This window comes from Rhinopithecus roxellana, chromosome 21, assembly GCF_007565055.1.
Source record: "Rhinopithecus roxellana isolate Shanxi Qingling chromosome 21, ASM756505v1, whole genome shotgun sequence".
Lineage (NCBI taxonomy): Eukaryota > Metazoa > Chordata > Mammalia > Primates > Cercopithecidae > Rhinopithecus > Rhinopithecus roxellana.
In genome coordinates, this window is record NC_044569.1 from 80502313 (window position 1) to 80520567 (window position 18255).

At 35.4% G+C, this 18255-nt stretch overlaps 1 protein-coding gene across 5 annotated transcripts in view; it reads right to left on the bottom strand.

Annotated features, from left to right (window-relative positions):
- Positions 1-18255, bottom strand: part of NOL4 (nucleolar protein 4) — a 276911-nt gene that overhangs the window by 15313 nt on the left and 243343 nt on the right. For all 5 annotated transcript variants that reach the window (XM_030925929.1, XM_030925928.1, XM_030925930.1 and 2 more), the window contains one exon: positions 12141-12321. In XM_030925929.1, the coding sequence (XP_030781789.1) occupies positions 12141-12321 (181 nt within the window). The remainder of the gene's footprint in view (positions 1-12140; positions 12322-18255) is intronic.

Genomic DNA, 18255 nt, shown 5'->3' on the forward strand with positions numbered 1-18255 from the left:
TTGCTTCTTCCTATCACTATCAATAATCTTACAAATATGTAGGTACCTACGATATGTCATCTGTATTCACATATTTTAAATCCCTCAAATTTTACTGTAAGTAGATAATAATGATAAAAATCTTATAGCACATAAGATATTTATATAGAATACTATAAATATAAGTTCATATTTATAAGTTATATATTTATAGGACAAAGTACACCTGAAATGATTTAAGTTTGATCCATTTGTTTTCAAACTTCTCAGAGACTGTTCTGTTTTACTTTTTGTCAAATGAGAGTCAGCAAATTTTAATCAACTTACATATTAAGATGATGTGTAAGTGTTTTATAGACAAGTACTTTTAATATTTGTTGCTTTGGAAGTGGGGATGAAATTGGGGTGGGTAGATCCTGCTACCTCTAGAGTATCCTTTTTGCTCTTAGAGTCTAATAATTTAAGGTAAGGAAGAGAAAAACAGGCTCTAACTTTATAAAAGAATAAATGATGGAAGTCTAGCAAATAGTAGACTATAATTAAGTTGAATCACTAAACCAAAGGTCAGCAAGCATGGATATTCTGCATATCAAAAAAATCATATTTAATCTACAATCATCCAAAACTACCAACATAAGATTTTTTTTATGTTATGAAACTGTGACTCATATGAAATATAGAGTATTTACACTGAAATAGCTACTTTTTTAATACTATTAGTCAATAAGCCATGAAGGTAAAATTACAATTTTAAGGAATAGAAAATTTTAAGAATCTGTACTTAGATGTAGACCACGTGTGTATGCTTTCTCTTAGTGATTTCCTATCAAATATTTACATTGCTTCATCAAACAACCAGAGGTTTAAAAATAAGGCACAATCATTTTCATGAACCTAGACGGCATATTTTCTTGTATATGATGAAAGGCAGGGTTGATGGATTTCCATTAACGTTAATGCCTGTCTTCTCATTTCTCACCTTTGTTATTCAGTTGCTTAGAAAGCAAATTAGTATTTTATTCAAATTTATTTTTAATTAGCATAAATTGTATGTATTTATCATGAACAACATGAGGTTTTGAAGTACACATACATCGTGGAATGGTTAAATCTAGCTAATTAACAAAAGCATTACCTCACCTAGTTATAATTTTGTAGTGAGAACATTTTACATCTACTTACTTAGCAGTTTTCAAAAAGGGCATTATATTAAGTGAAATAAACCAGAAACAGAAAAACAGATGCTGTATGATCTCATTCATATGTGGAATCCAAAGAATTTGCTCACATAGTGGAGAGTGGAATGGTGGTTGCCAGAGGCTGGGGTGAGTAGGGAATACTGGGGAGATGTTGGCAAAAGAGTGTAAGTTTACAGTTATATTAGAGGAATAAGTTCAAGAAATCTACTGTACGGCATAGTTAATGCTGATATATTATATTCCTGAAAAAAACAAATTAGTATTTTACAAGAAACAGAAGAAATCATGGGAGCAGACCATAGTCGGACAGAGTGGTGTATCAAGAATGGTTTTTAAAGGATGTAAACATGGAGAGCTGAGTATATTATAAACGTACAAAAGGTATGTCTGATTTGAAAAAACACAATGAAAATAAACATAGTATGACCTCCTTTACAATTATGGATAAACTGTGCTCATAAATATGCTTTCAGGAATAAAATGTAAAAGAAATTCTTGTAATATTGTCCCAAAGAACACAAAAGACGTAACAACATATATCACCAGAAATAGGCACCAACAAAAAAAAAATCCTAAATTCAGAAGACTGTACAAGCTACTTTTAGATCCATTCAGAACACACAGAGGATTATATTTCCTAATGGATTTAAATTAAAAGAAGTAATTTGTTTCTCTCTGTGTCCATTTAGATATTGGCCAGAATGTTCGTCAATCTTAATTTTGTAATCAGTTTTAATTCTGAATTTTAGTGAGTGGGCCAAATAACAACTCAGGAGGCAAAACTTGCACTGTGTGGACCCACATTTAATGTATCTACTTCCACTAGTTCTGGCAATTGTTCTTGGATGAAAAAAGCGTTTTCAGAAAAAGCCTTTTTCAGTGAGTTGAGCCAAATGACATTTAAAAATTAACTTGTGCCTTGAAATCACAAAAGAAGATGTTAGCATAATAATTGTCATCATGCTCAAAGGTTGAAAATTTTATGAAGAGGGGAAAACGAAAGCACATTTAGCATGACTACACTATTGGAATGATTCAAGTAGACAGACCCAAGCTCTTTAGTGGAGGTAGGCAAATGCAAACACGCTTGGTTCCTATTTCTGGAAGGTCCATCAGTACCCGAGCCCAAGAAAGGGTAATGTGGACAATGGCTAGCTCAATGTCCATATAAAGAGTGAGATTTCTGACTTCCTGGAAAAGCAGAACATTCTGAGTTCCCAGGAGAACCCCTTCCTAAGTGGCAGAGGGCTGGTGAGACCAGTGATATTTAAATGGTTTGTTCAGCTAGCTCCCCAGAGGATGTGTCAAAGTTCAAAGGAGGCTGTTTAAAGAAAACAACCCAAGTCAACCATAATGAGACCATGTCACCTGGAAAGACCCTAAACAGTTTACTAGCAGACTCAAGAAGGAAGGTCCCAGGATACTTTTCATTCCTTCCCTTCAGTGATTAGGCACAACAAAAAATTCCCAAGAGGCCCTTAAGAGTATGTAAAGATCCATTTTACGGTACAGTTAGAGAACAGGCTTTTAGGAAGCTGCTGCCAGAAAAACCTGATCAATGTTGAACTATAAAACCAATTACAAGTGCTGGATAGTTCAGGGAACACACAGGGTCACTCACCTCCCTTTTCAGAGACTTTCTTGGAGGCTTTCTGCCCTGCAGTAAACCAGTGAAAGATGTGAGGGCTCAGCCAGATAAACTGAAAGATGCTTAATTATATTTGCAGATAATTTTTCACATAATTTTACTTTCAATTTTTCAGCAAATGATTAACATAATTTTAAATCATTAAAATTTACAAATAAGCATCATCTCTCTGAATCTATGTATCTCAATATGTATCTGTATAAATAATTCACAATCTCAAATTATAGGTCATTATCATACTATTTGTGGGAAATCTGGAAACAAAGAATGAGCTCAGTGTCAAAAATGTGGTCACATTTAAAATAGCTTGAGTTTAAGCTTGCTTTCCTTAAACATCACGCAGTTTCAAATTCTGTCACAATTAAATTCTTTTAAAATTTGTTTTGTTTCTAGTTTTTAAATAATCCCAGCTTATGTCAAAGTAGTTTTGAATGCCTACATTATAACTCACATTGGGATTAGTTCTTCTCAGAACCTTAACATGACTGGATGGTATTTAAAAGCAGGCAAAGAATCAGCATTAAGTTTCTATAAGGTTGTTCATTGACCCCATTTATCTCACTGAGGAGTGAATGATATATGACAAATGATTAAATACAAAGAACCTGATGGAATAAACACAGAAAAGGTATTCTGCAATGACAAAACGACCCAAAGGCCAATTCAATCATGTGAATAAGGTGAGAAGAGTTGAGTTTGGAATCAGCTCTGTCCACCTGAAACTTCTGTGATGAATGGGAATGTTTCTCTGTGTTGTTACATCAGTAGCCTCTCACTATTTTGGCTGTTGAAAACTTGAAATGGATCCCGGTGGAGGAAATAAATTTTGAATTTTGTTTAATTTTAATTTCAATAGCCACATATGGATAATGGCTATAATGTTAGATGGCACAGGCCTAAATAAAATTATATTTTAAAGAGAAAACAATCAAAATATGGATACATATTAATAGAGTTTAAAATAGGAAAATAAGTCAGGTCATCAAGGAAACACAGATGGGAGAGATTGAGCAAGCTGCACACTGGTGGAAAAAAATCCTAAATATAACACATTGTTTCTTTTATAAACAAAGTTTCACTGTGTGCTGCAGAATGTGCTTTGACAACTCACTCAGGTTTCACTGGACCTCCTTGGAGATAAAATAACTGCATAATTCCCATTATGTTTACAATTAGATCACAGAGTCACTTTTCTTCACATGTTACCACCACGCAGATCTTCCAATTGTGTAAAGGTCATACAAATTCATCATGGGGGATTGCTTAGCTTCCGTGAATTACTTTTAGGCTATACTCTATAAAATTATTATCTACAAAGTTTAACGTAATAGACTTTATATGTTTTTCACACAACAGAAACATCCAGCTGGTCTCCTGGAGCAGGATGACAATGGTTCCCTCCCCACACATCTGCACTACATCTTTGCTTATGGTTAGTGAGCCAGAACAAGTTATTAAGAGTGTAAGCTAAAGGAGAAAAGCACACTTTCCTATGACCCTGCTTAGTTATGGTAAACATATCTTTCCTGAACTAGGGGTTTAAGCTAAATAGATTTCGAAGCAGAATTTAGGTATTTCAAGATATTTCTCTGAAATGTTTGATATGAAACATTTCCCTTCTTCCAATATTGTGCTCTTCAGGGTATCAGGAGAAAAAGAGAACAAACTTTGAGAAGACATTCTTAACTCCAAGTGATTATCTCCTGGTCAATTGGATTTAGTCAAGATCCCTTAAGAGGCATAATATTTTACTGAAGCAATTTCTTTCACTCAGTCATTCATGTATCCATTTATTATTTATTGAACACTCATATAAGGCAGTTACCTACTAACACTTGGTGGTAAGACAGTTTTAAAAATGTCACCTTGCCTGCCCTTGTCCATAGTCTATAGTCTAGAGAGGAGCACATAACAGACAGGTTAAATAATATGAGATATAGTTAGAATATCATGGGAACATATTGGAGGAAAATTTAGCCAGAAAATTAGCGAGGCAAACAGAAAAGGTATCATAGGGAACATAATAGCTGATATGAGGCACGTGCAAGGGAGGGTATCTCTGCATGAGATAACCCCAGAGACAGGTAATAGTATGCATGGGGATGAAGAATTCATTTTATTAAATCAAATATTAGATTTATCTGAATATCTAGATCATGGTAGAGAATATAAATTTCAGATATAAAATCTGAAATTTAGGGGAAAGTTTGGGGGTCATTATGCACATTTGGGAGTATTTTCTAGTCAAAATTGTAAGTGCTATGAGTTCTATCTTGGTCATTGTGCAGAACATGAGGATTAAAGGGAAAAGTATAGGATGTTGAGAGAATCCCAGCATGAAGGGGCATGAGTAGAAAAGAAATTCTAGAAAGGCAGCAAGAGAAAAATTATCTGAGAAGCATAAGATACCATGAGAATGAATGTATTTCAAGAATTTATGTATTTCAAGACATTTCTCTAAAATGTTTGATATGAAACATTTCCCTTCTTCCAATATTGTGCTCCTTAGGGTATTAAGAGAAAAAGAGAATACACTTTAAGAAGACATCCTTAACTCCTACTGACTATTCTCATACTCATTTGGATATAGTCAAGATCCTCTTGGGTGGACATTTCAATGTTCTAATCAATAGATTCAGATATGCTTAAGAAATCGAGTCAAATAAAGAGCAAAAATCTATCTTTTGTTTGGCAATAAGTGAAGTCACTATAAACTTAGCCAGACCAGTTTCAGCAAAATGGTGGGGAGAAGTTGGTTATAGTGGAATGAAAAGTATAAGGGAGGTAAGAAGTAAAGGCAGTGAGTGAATAAAAATGCTCCTTTGAACATTTCAGATGAAAAAATATGTTTCAGAATGCTGGTTTCTGGCACTATCAACATACACAGTCAGTCACACCACTGTAAACCAGTTCTAGTGTGATGGTGAATCTTATGGCCAAGTTTCCTTAGGCTCATAATTAAAGGACCTGAGCCAAGGAATCATTAAAGCCAAAACCCCAAATATTAATGAAGAGCAAGGAAGCTAATGAATGTAAAGAGCTGGGAAAACTAGAAATTGCTATACAAATGTTAGTGATCATGGTCATTATTACTACAATTTGGTCTTGATAGATTTTGGTCTGTATATCAGCCCAGTTTATAATAGAGTTGAAAAGTCTCCCCCCATGGAGTTTGCAGAGCGGAAACATCAGTAGTTAACTTATGCATTATGCATATAATTTAGACTCAAGAGATCCAATGAATAACTGCGGTGAACTACAATTGCCCTCTTTAGACAGCTCAATGTGAACTTCCTGATAGAAAGAAAGCAGTCCAAAGTCCTATGTAAATGGTGTGATAATAACAGGAGGATTGGCTGCTTGCTTGCTTCTCATTTCAGTTGGATAATTTGAATAAATTCTTTATACAGATTGTAACTGCTGTCATTTTGATAATACTCCAACTTGAAAATTTGGATTGTTGGGTGCAGCCCCTTGCCAGCTCCAAACAAATGGAGGTTGGCTAATGATGGATTTGAAGGGCACCCTGGCATCATTGGTAGACAGAATATTTCTTTGCTATGAAGTCTCCAATCGGGCAAGATTTTCTATTGCTGTTAAATAGGAGTTTATAAAACTCTAAAACTGCTGTAGACCCATAAACTGATGAGTGAACTGGAGCCTTCCTCTTTCACCCATAGAATCCCCAAGTTCAGTTTAATCAATCTCCTTGCCTTCAATCGTTTTGATTTATCTAAGATTAACCCTTCCCTCCTGCCATCCAAGGTACATAATTATCTCTGTTTAACTATAATATAATTAATAATTATATTATAGCCTGTTTCCTTTTGACATCATTCTATTTTTTTCTAAAAGATTCACTTATTAAGCAAATATTATTGAGCACTTACTATATGTCTGACCTTACTTAGAGGGATATAACAGTGAACAAGATGAAGTTTCTGCTTTCAAGGAATGCATATCTATAATGGGAAATTGTCTTGAAAATATATCTCTCAATTCAATTAGATAGGTATTAGAATAAAGACGCATGCAGGGGAATGATCAATCTTCCAAAGAGCGGAAGGATGATGAGGTAGAATAGGGAAGTGTTTAACCAGAGTCCTAAAGGGTTTTGACATATAGACAAGAAGAGGAAGAATGTGTCTCTTTTTGTTTTCTTGATGTCCTTGGTTCTGCCTTATCCAACTTTGCTTCTCTTAAAGTTACAAAGATTTGAACATGAGAACTCCAAAATATTTAAATCAAATTCAAATGCTGCTAAGGTATCCTCTTTTATTCTTCTACCTACATATTTGTCTTGAACATGATATAATCTGCATGGATGGTGTTATTTTAATGACGTTTGTTTTAAAGGTTCTAGAAACATCATTTTTCCCTTCAATCTTTGCACTCCTAATTCTACTGCCAACCTGCATCATACTTCACAACTTCTCCAGTGAATGACTTGAATTCTGATTATTTTCATCTATTTTATAAATTAAATCATATGTAAGGTTATAATTCTACTTGATCTCTTAGAAGTTACTGCTCCCTTCCACATATTTCAGATCTCTACAAATCCTAAAATCAAGAATTCTCAAACTGAGATTAACTGAGATTAATAAGAATTCTCAAACTGAGCTCCCTTCCATATATTTCAGATCTCTCAAATCCTAAAATCAAGAATTCTCAAACTGAGATTAACTGGAGTTGTCATCCATCAGCTACGATGCTGGCATCTAACATAATGCTAATCTTCAGTTATGTCCTTTTTAGCTCTCAAGATTTATGCATAAGTATGTAGTTTCTTTCTCCAGAGCTCCAAAACTGTTACAGGGAATGACTATTTTGATGTCTTAAAGATGAAGAAATGATAGATATGATAATGCCATTTTAAAAAGTTAGACCATTTGGAATTCCCAGAATTGATGAAGAAAGTACCCAAATAAAGGACATTGTGGGCCCTATCAATCTAGCTGCCTTTCTGTGATTAAAACAAGCAAAAACTAAACAAACAAAAGTAAAAGAGCAGGAGACAATATCATTGTTACAGGTAGTATACATTTTGTGGGTGAAGAATACAAAACTGGTATTTAGAGCTGCTTTATAACAAGGGAAACATCACTTCTCTTGCTACCATTATATTGCTAGAATCCTTTCTCAAGTGAACACTAGACAAATTCTCTTTGGATTGAGACTAAAGCTATTGTTTGCCCAGATTAGTATTTTGATCTTTGTTGCTGTTATTGCTGTTGTTTATTTAAATTCAGCTACACTCAGACCAAAGTCATTGCTAAAAGACATTCACATCATTTTTACTTTTCTGCATGCCATACTGATTAATCTGTTACTTTTGTTTCATTTGAAGTGTACACAGACAGCCTGAAGTGTTTGATGTTATTGGTTGCTGTGTCCTTAAGATATTATTATCTCATCATATAAGAACCAAAGCGGGAAGATTGCTTGAGCCCAGGAGTTCGAGACCAGCTTGGGCAGCATAGTGAGTTCCTGTCTCAAAAAATAATTTAAAAAATCAAATTAAAAATTAGGCAGGTGTGGCAGTGAGCACTTGTAGTCCCAGCTACTCAGGAGACTGAGGTGGGAGCATTGCAGTTGCACCCCAGCCTAGGTGACAGAGGGAGACCTTGCCTTAAAAAAAAAGAGCCAATGCATGTATTAACTAAACAACTCCAAAATCACTATACACGACCTTGAGCAAGTCACATACATTTCCAGCCCTGTTTCTTTCTTTGTAGTCTTTACACAACGAAGTGGTTGCTATCAAATGACTTCTCATGTCCCTTTAGCCTCTGTCATTTTATGATAGGAAAGTTTTGGGGAAGAAACATACAGAAAAAGCCGACTTCAACATAGTTACCACAGCATCTATATTCAAACTGTGCGTTTATAAAACGTGCTTTTCTAAACACTTATATGGCTGCATACCTGAGATTTATACCAAATTTCCTATGTGGCTTTTGGGCAACACTGAAAAATATAATTGAGGAATGGATATCAATGCTGTGTGATTGTGTGTGTGTGTGTGTGTGTGTGTGTGCTGTCATACATGCTTCAGAGGATAAATTGAGGATACTGTGAGAGTGTATATCTATACCTCATCTAGACTTGGAGTTTTGGATTTAAAGAAAGGGCGTGCAGTGAATGAGGAGAGAGTAGGGGAGAAGCAGATGAAAGAAAACTTCAGGTGGGTAGACCTTGAAGCTGGAAGAGCTGGCTCACATTCGTTCCCTAAGAACAACGAAAGCCCATAGAAAGTTTTAGATGGTGAAGTGATGTGATCAGATTTGCCTTTTTTAAAAAATTATTTTGATTCCTCTATGGAGAATTGGTTGAAGGTCAGGAAGGACTTAGGGAGCCCTGCTCACTGACAATGCATAACAAAACTTTCTTTGGATTTACTATCAATTTTTACCCAGGATATTGGTAGCTGCCCCAAAGTGCTCTCTGTTCTTCTCAAAAAACTCTTTCAAAGTGTTCTCACTTGTGTATTCTCCTTTTCCTTATTTGTATATGTTATCTTTCTTACCACTGGTAGTTCTCTGCCTTTAATGACAAAACAGTGCTTTCCTCTGGCTTACTAAGTGAAATAAAAGTGCAAAGTGGGTCATGAAATGTTTGTAGTCCTACAGTACCATCAGCTTAGAAAAGTTCCATGCTTAGGTTAATACTCTACTGTCAATGCCTTAAATTCTTAAGTTTTAAACAAGAGGCTTGATATTTTCATTTTGCATGGAGCCCCCAGAATTATTTAGCTATGTATGAAACATACTTCCAGCATTGTAAACTAAGTGATTTCCTAGAGTATAAGCTCAGACTAATAATGTAATTTCTCCCAAAATATAAGCTCACCCAGCCTGATTAAAAATTTTAAATTCAAGTTGGATGTGGTTTCCAAGCATTTCCAGGAAAAAAAAATATATTTTGTTTTTTGTGTGTGTTTTTTAAAAAACAAACAAACAAAAAATCATAAGTTCCAACTGGTACTACCAATCCAAATATAAGATTACGGAGTTTTTGCTTAAATGTCCTGATTTTACATCTGTGTCTACTTTGACCCCTGCTGAAAATGCCAGCTTTCACTGACACCCACATAACTGGCAATTTGCTTTTAACCACAATATACAGACAGCAGTCCCCAAATAATAATATGATTACTGAAAAATACTTTAAGGTTTAATCACTGGCTTCAATCTTATGGAGTCAAATTACGATTTTTGGAATCACTTGGACAAGTTCCTCTATGTGAGGCTATGCCAACAACTCGTTAAATAATTGAAGTTTATTTGCATCATTTTTCTTTTAATTTGAAGAATTTAAAAAAACAGTTTAATAATTACATAAATATATATTGTTCCAAAGTTAAATATATAAAACAAAGTGTAAAAACCAAACATATCAAGAATATTCTAGCTTTTATTCCTGCCCCGTATGCTATTCTCTCCCCACTCCCACATCTACATAAACTTTTTTAAAAAAGTTATAGTTTATGCATCGAATTGTATAAATCCTTATTCCATGAATGTTGGCATTCTATAAGTACTTTTCACTACCTGAAGATCACTATATAATAGTATATAAAGGTATTTCCTGTATGGGCATGGTGGCTCACACCTGTAAACCCAGCAGTTTGGGAGGCCAAGGTGGGCAGATCACTTCAGCTCGGAGTTCAAGACCAGCCTGGGCAACATGGTAAAAACTTTGTCTCTGCTAAAAAAAAAAATAAAAATAAATTAGCCCAGCATGGTGGTAGGCACCTGTAGTCCCATCTACTCTGCAGGCTGAGATGGGAGGATCACTTGAGCCTGGGAGGCAGAGGTAGCAGTGAGCCAAGGGCACATCACTGTACTCCAGCCTGGGCAACAGAGTGAAACTCTGTCCTAAAAATAGAAAAGATAGTTCCTATTACTATTTATACTCTTTTGTTTGGATGAGCTATAATTTAATCAGTCAGCCATATATTGCTGGGCACTTTTATTGGCAACCATTTTCTTTTGCATTTATAAATAACAGTGCAATAAATAGCCTTGAACATGTCTCTTTCTGTAACTTTGTCAGTGTGTCTTTGAAATAGATTCCTAAGAGAGAGATTGCTGGATCAAATGGTAAATGTGCATTCAATTTTTTCTATTAATATATACTGTCAGATTCCACTCTAACTTTTTGCATTGAGCAAGGCATGATAGTACCTTTTTAACCACAGTCTTGTTAAAAAAAATTCTGTTAAGCATTTGGATTTTTGCTAAACTGATGGGTAGAAACTGCATTTCTCTTATTAGGAGTGACTGAGGTTGAGGAACTTTATAAATATTTAAAGAACATTTGCATTGTCTTTCTGTGAATTGTGTGTTTATTTTCTAGCATTTTAATCATATGATTTTGGGTATAGTTTTTCCTTTATTTTTAGAAGACCTTCATATATTGACCTGCTAACTCTTTGTGGTAGAGTTAGCTAATACATTTTCCAGTTATCTTTTTACTTTTTTTATGGTGTTTTTTGTCATGCAAAAGGGGTCTCTGTGTGTGTGTGTGTGTCTGCGTGTGTTTGTAATGAAACTTTCCTCCTGGATTTAAAGTATAGTTAGGAAAGATTTTCTTGCCACCCAATTATGAGAACAGTATCCATGTATTTTTTTCCTCATACATGCATGGCTTTATATTATACAGTTAAATTTCTGACTCCTTTTGACTTCAACCTGGTATATAAGTTCAGAAAATTCCTAAAAATTTACCAACCAAGAGTCAGTACAGGCTGGCTCCAGTACAACACTGCTGATAGAGCATGCCATTGACATTGACAAACTGTCTTCTGGAGACCCATGCGTCCTTTCCATGTGTTGTTTCATTTTGTATGTTCTTAGTTATGACTGTGTATGTTTCATGAAGTTGGAAAAGTTCCTGGTGCCTCAAAATTTCCAAGTCAAAAGCCTCTTTGAACATGGAAAGAATATGCATTACAGCATTGGTGGCAGAATGAATCACTATTTAGAAAAAAAGCTTTTGCTATTTCTCTAGTTGAGATTTTTTTTTTTTTTTTTTTTTTTTTTTTTTTTTTTTTAGTGTAAACAGCAATCATTCAATTGTATGAAGTGCTGCCACTTTCAGAGTCAGCAACAGAAGCGGGACAGACAGTAGAGAGACAATCATTATGTATTAAATGGCCTTGTTTTTATTAATAGCAGATTGGCACTGATTATTTCTTATCACAGTCTATCCATTTTCTTCTCTCAAGTTTAAAAAATTTACCACCACCTCCCCTCACCGAAGAAAACAAGCAAACAAACAAACAAACACTATCTATGATAAATACTCACCACTACTGGAAGCATCATTCAGATTTAGCAGACCCCCTCCGAGCCCTCTGTAACTATGGTAACTATAGGTCCCATTTCCGTTGATGTACAGCACATCCTGTGAGCCTGGAACAGCTGATGTTGAGTAAGTGGCCTGGGTCGCCTCTGGTTTACACTGTTTGTCAGCTGGAGCAGACTCATCCTGCAAGGACAGACAGCATTCCATTATTTATCACCTCATTGTGCTATTTCACCTTGAACAGGACTACTTTGTTGTTATCTAAATATCTGCATTGAATAAGAAAAAAATATATAGTGAATGTTAAGTAAGCACAGATGCACATTTTTAACATCTTCGCTAAAAACTAAAACAAGGAAAGCAAAATAACGATGTGGGCAGATTGGAGACGCAACAACTGACAGTTTTCAACTGAATATAAAATGACATGAAGAAAGTTACTCACAATAACCAAGAGGTGGAAGCAGCCTAAACATCTATTGACAAATAAATGAATAAAGAAAATATGGTATATACATACAATAGAATACTATACAGTTTCAAAATGAAAGAAACCCCATCATATTACAGCATGGATGAACTTAAGGACATTGTGCTAAGTGACATAACCACAAAAAAAACAAATATTGCATGATGCCACTTATGAGGTATCAGAAGTAATCAAAGACAAAGAAATACAAAGTAGAATGAGCATTTTCAGCACTTGGGGAGGAGCTGCAGATTCTTCTACAGAGAAGACCTGCAGAGTCTTCTACAGGTACAGAGTTTCCGTCATGAAGGGGTGGAGGTGGAGTAGTTCTGGGCACTACTGCACAGCCATGTGCATTGGCTGACAATATTGTACCGCACACTTGGAAATTGTTGGAAGGGTAAATTTTATGTTAAAGTTGTTTAAAATAACTTGCTAGGCTTTAAAATTTAAATGAAGAGATATTACAATGGAAAATAAATATTGAATAAAAGTTGGGTTCTTGAAATCTGTTTTGCACCCTTTTATCTTCCTTTCTCTCCTTCTCTGTCATCTCTCTCTTCTTCTGTGTATGTGTGTGTGTCTTTCTCTTTTTATCATTTTATGTTTACAGAAAAATTTGAGTGCCGACTCCAAGCTGATTCCATTACATGCATTACAACAGACTGACAAGGACGTGAATTCATCCAAACCTTTCAGTTTTTTATTTGTTTGCTCATTTTTAAGCTACGCTAGTGTTCACAAAATTTTCTTCAGTCCTTCTAATCATGTCAAGTTGTGAGGAAATAAAATATTCAAATTGCAATAAACTGTATATACTTTCAATAGCAACACAGATTGAATTCCCCTTCAGCTGTGAGTTTATAAGACTTAAAATATATACATATATGAATTCACTTTCCTTCTGCATTCTTCATCTTTTTTTTTCACTTTTTGTTAGGAAGTAAAGAATTAATAGGAAAGAATTATAAAAAGATTTCTGGTGAGTTCTTAGGAGAGGTTTTTGGCACAATCAGAAGTATTTTGGAGCTCTCAAATGTTGAGTATGTGGTTAATGGAACAAGTAACTTTTAAATATATTTTTTGTGGCCCCAAAGGGATGAAAACGAGGAAATATGAAATTAGTTTGTTCTATGGAAACAGCAGTACTGTTATATTGAAAATACTATGATCATTTATATTGTGAATTATCGCCATGACTATCAGCATAACACAGTTAGGGTTTTGCTCTTGTTCATCGAATTGAATCCACTATAACTGACCCATTATACTCAGCTGCACATGTGAGACACATAATCTATAGGCTTTCAAATGTTTTCATGTATAGTAAGACTATAAAACAAACAGCAAAATATCGCAAAGTAAATTGAAGTAAAAAGAAAAAAAAGAAAATTGAAAAGAAAACACAGGACAATATATTAAAAACTTGAATGTAGATATAAATTTATTTTCCAAGCATTACTTTAAAAAAAATTATTCCTCTGAGATATATTTAGTGCGAACATTAATTGGCTGAAATTGGTGTATGAACTAGAATGTCTAATTGTAATTTAAACTCTTGTCATTTAAATCATAGAAATCCTAATACCCCTCAAGCACAGGCAACAAAAGCAAAAATGGACAAACAGGATCACATCAAGTTAAAACCTTCTGCACAGCAAAGGATACAGTCAACAAAGGGAAGTGGCAACCCACAGAATGGGAGAAAATGTCTGCAAACTACCCATCTGACCAGGGCTTAATAACCAGAATATATAAAGAGCTCAAACAACTCTAGGGAAGAAATCTAGTAATCTAATTTTAAAATGAGAAAAATATTTGAATAGACATTTCTGAAAAGAAGAAATACAGATGGAAAACAGGCATATGAAAAGGTGCTCCACCAACATGGCACATGTATACACATGTAACAAACCTGCACGTTGTGCACATGTACATTAGAACATAAAGTATAATAACAAAAAAAGAAAAGGTGCTCACCATCATTGATGAACAGACAAATATAAATCAAAACTACAGTGAGATAACATCTTACATCACTTAAAATGACTTATATCCAGAAGACAGGCAATAATAAATGCTGGCGAGGGTGTGGGGAAAAGGGAACCCTTGCACACTGTTGGTGGGAATGTAAATTAGTACAACCAATATGAAGAACAGTTTGGAGGTTCCTCAAAAATCTAAAAATTGCCCTACCATCTGATCCAGCAATCACACTGTGGGCTATCTATCCAAAAGAAAGAAAATCAATATATCAAAGATGTATCTGCACTCCTATGTTTGTTGCAACACTGTTTACAATAGCTAAGATTTGGAAGCAACCTCTGTCCATCAACAGATGAATGAATACAGAAAATGTGGTACATATACACAATGGATTGCTACTTGGCCATAAAAAAGAATGAGATTCAGTCATTTGCAACAACATGGATGAAACTGGAGATAATTATCTTCAGTGATAAACCAGACAGAGAAAGACAAACATTGCATATTCTCACTTATTTATGGAACCTAAAAATCAAAACAGTTGAACTTATGGACATAGAGAGTAGAAGCATAATTACCAGAGGCTAGGAAGGGTAGTGAGGGGATGGTGAGATGGGAGGTGGGGATGGTTAATGGGTAAAAACAAAAACTGAAAGAATAAATGGCTGAATGCAGTGGCTCGCGCGTGTAATCCTGGCACTTTGGGAGGCCGAGGTGGGTGGATCACCTGAGGTCAGGAGTTCGAGTCCATCCTGGCCAACATGGGAAAACCCCGTCTCTACTAAAAATACAAAAATTAGCCAGGTGTGGTGGTGGGCCCCTATAATCCCAGCTACTCAGGAGGCTGAGGCAGGAGAATCACTTGAACCTAGGAGGCAGAGGTTGCAGTAAGCCAAGATCATGCCACTGCACTTCAGCCTGGGTGACAGAGTGAGACTCCATCTCAATAAATAAATAAATAAATAAATTATTAACTATTATTTGATAGTGCAACAGGGTGACTATAGTCAATAATAACTTAGTTTTATACTTTAAAATAACTCAAAGAGTGTAACTGAATTGTTTGTGACTCAGAGGATAAATGCTTAAGGGGATGGTTATCCCATTCTCTACAATATGCTAATTTCACATTGCATGCCTGTACCAAAACATATTATGTACCTCATCTCTCTCTCTCTCTCTCTCTCTCTCTCTCTCTCTCTCTCTCTCTCTCTCTCTCTACTATGTATCCACAAAAGTTAGAAATAAAAAAAGATTTAAAAAATAAATAAATCACAGAAATCTCTGGAAGAGTAAATTACTTTAGAATAGCATAATCCTAAAAGAAAATGTCTTAAAGAAGGAACCTTGAATCACATTTTGTTGGTATTACTTTAGATTTGGTAGTCAGCAAATTGCAGATTATTATTATATTTTAATTCTGAAAGTTATTCTTTGCTGTTAGAAAGTACTGAGGAAGGTGAGTTTGCTATTTTTTTTTTTTTAATTATACTTTAAGTTCTAGGGTATATGTGCACAAGGTGCAGGTTTGTTACATAGGAATACATGTGCCATGTTGGTTTGCTGCACCCATCAACTCCTCATTTACATTAGGTATTTCTCCTAATGCTATCCCTTCCCCAGCCGCCCACGCACCAACAGGCGCCAGTGTGTGATGTACCCTGCCCTGTGTCCATGTGTTCTCATTGTTCAACTCCCACCTATGAGTGAGAACATGTGGTGTTTGGTTTTCTGTGCTTGTGATAGTTTGCTTAGAATGATGGTTTCCGGCTTCATTCATGTCCCTGCAAAAGACATGAACTCATTCTTTTTTATGCCTGCATAGTATTCCATGGTATATATGTGCCACATTTTCTTAATCCAGTCTATCACTGATGGACATTTGGGTTAGTTCCAAGTCTTTGCTATTGTGAATAGTGCTGCAATAAACAGGCATGTGCATGTGCCTTTATAGTAGCATGATTTATAATGCTTTGGGTATATACCCAGTAATGGGATTGCTGGGTCAAATGGCATTTCTAGTTCTAGATCCTTGAGGAGTCACCACACTGTCTTCCACAATGGTTGAACTAATTCACACTCCCCAAAACAGTGTAAAAGCATTCCTATTTATCCATATCCTCTCCAGCATCTGCTGTTTCCTGACTTTTTAATGATTGCCATTCTAACTGGTGTGAGATGGTATCTCATTGTGGCTTTGATTTGCATTTCTCTGATGGCCAGTGATGGATGATGAGCATTTTTTCATATGTTTGTTAGCTACATAAATGTCTTCTTTTGAGAAGTCTCTGTTCATATCCTTCACCCACTTTTTGATGGGGTTGTTTGTTTTTTTCTTGTAAATTTGTTTAAGTTCTTTGTAGATTCTGGATATTAGCCCTTTATCAAATGGGTAGATCGGAAAGACTTTCCCCCATTCTGTAGGTTGCCTGTTCACTCTGATTATAGTTTCTTTCGCTGTGCAGAAGCTCTTTAGTTTCATTACATTCCATTTGTCTATTGTGGCTTTTGTTGCCATTGCTTTTGGCGTTTTAGTCATGAAGTTTTGCCCATGCCTATGTCCTCAGTGGTATTGCCTAGGTTTTCTTGTAGGGTTTTTACAGTGTTAGGTCTTACATTTAAGTCTTTAATCTATCTTAAGTTAATTTTTGTATACGGTATAAGGAAGGGATCCAGTTTCAGCTTTCTACATGTAGCTAGACAGTTTTCCCAGCACCATTTATTAAATAGGGAATACTTTCCCCATTGCTTGTTTTTGTCAGGTTTGTCAAAGATCAGATGGTTGTAGATGTGTGGTGTTATTTCTGAGGCCTCTGCTCTGTTTCATTGGTCTATATATCTGTTTTGGTATCAGTACCATGCTGTTTTGGTTACTGTAGCCTTGTAGTATAGTTTGAAGTCAGGTAGCCTGATGCCTCCAGCTTTGTTCTTTTTGTTTAGGATTGTCTTGGCTAAATACCAACAAGACAAAGCAGGAAAGATCTAAAATCGACACCCTAACATTACAATTAAAAGAGCTAGCGAAGCCAGAGCAAACAAATTCAAAAGCTACCAGAAGGCAAGAAATAACTAAGATCAGAGCAGAACTGAAGGAGATAGAGACACAAAAAACCTTCAAAAAATCAATCAGTCCAGGAGCTGGTTTTTTGAAAAGATCAACAAAATTGATAAACTGCTAGCAAGACTAATAATGAAGAGGGAAGAATCAAATACATGCAATAGAAAATGATAAAGCGTATATCACCACTGATCCCACAGAAATACAAACTATCATCAGAGAATACTATAAACAACTCTATGCAAATAAACTTGAAAATCTAGACGGATAAATTCCAGGACACATACACCCTCCCAAGACTAAACCAGGAAGAAGTTGAATCTCTGAATGGACCAATAAGAGGTTCTGAAATTGAGGTAGTAATTAATAGCCTACCAAACAAGAAAAGTCCAGGACCAGACGGATTCATAGCTGAATTCTACCAGAGGTACAAAGAGGAGCTGGTACCATTCCTTCCGAAACTATTTCAATCAATAGAAAAAGAGGGAAACCTCCCCAACTTATTTTATGAGGTTAGTGTCATCTGATACCAAAGCCTGGTAGAGACACATCAAAAAAAGAGAATCTTAGGCCAATATCCCTGATTAACATTGATGTGAAAATC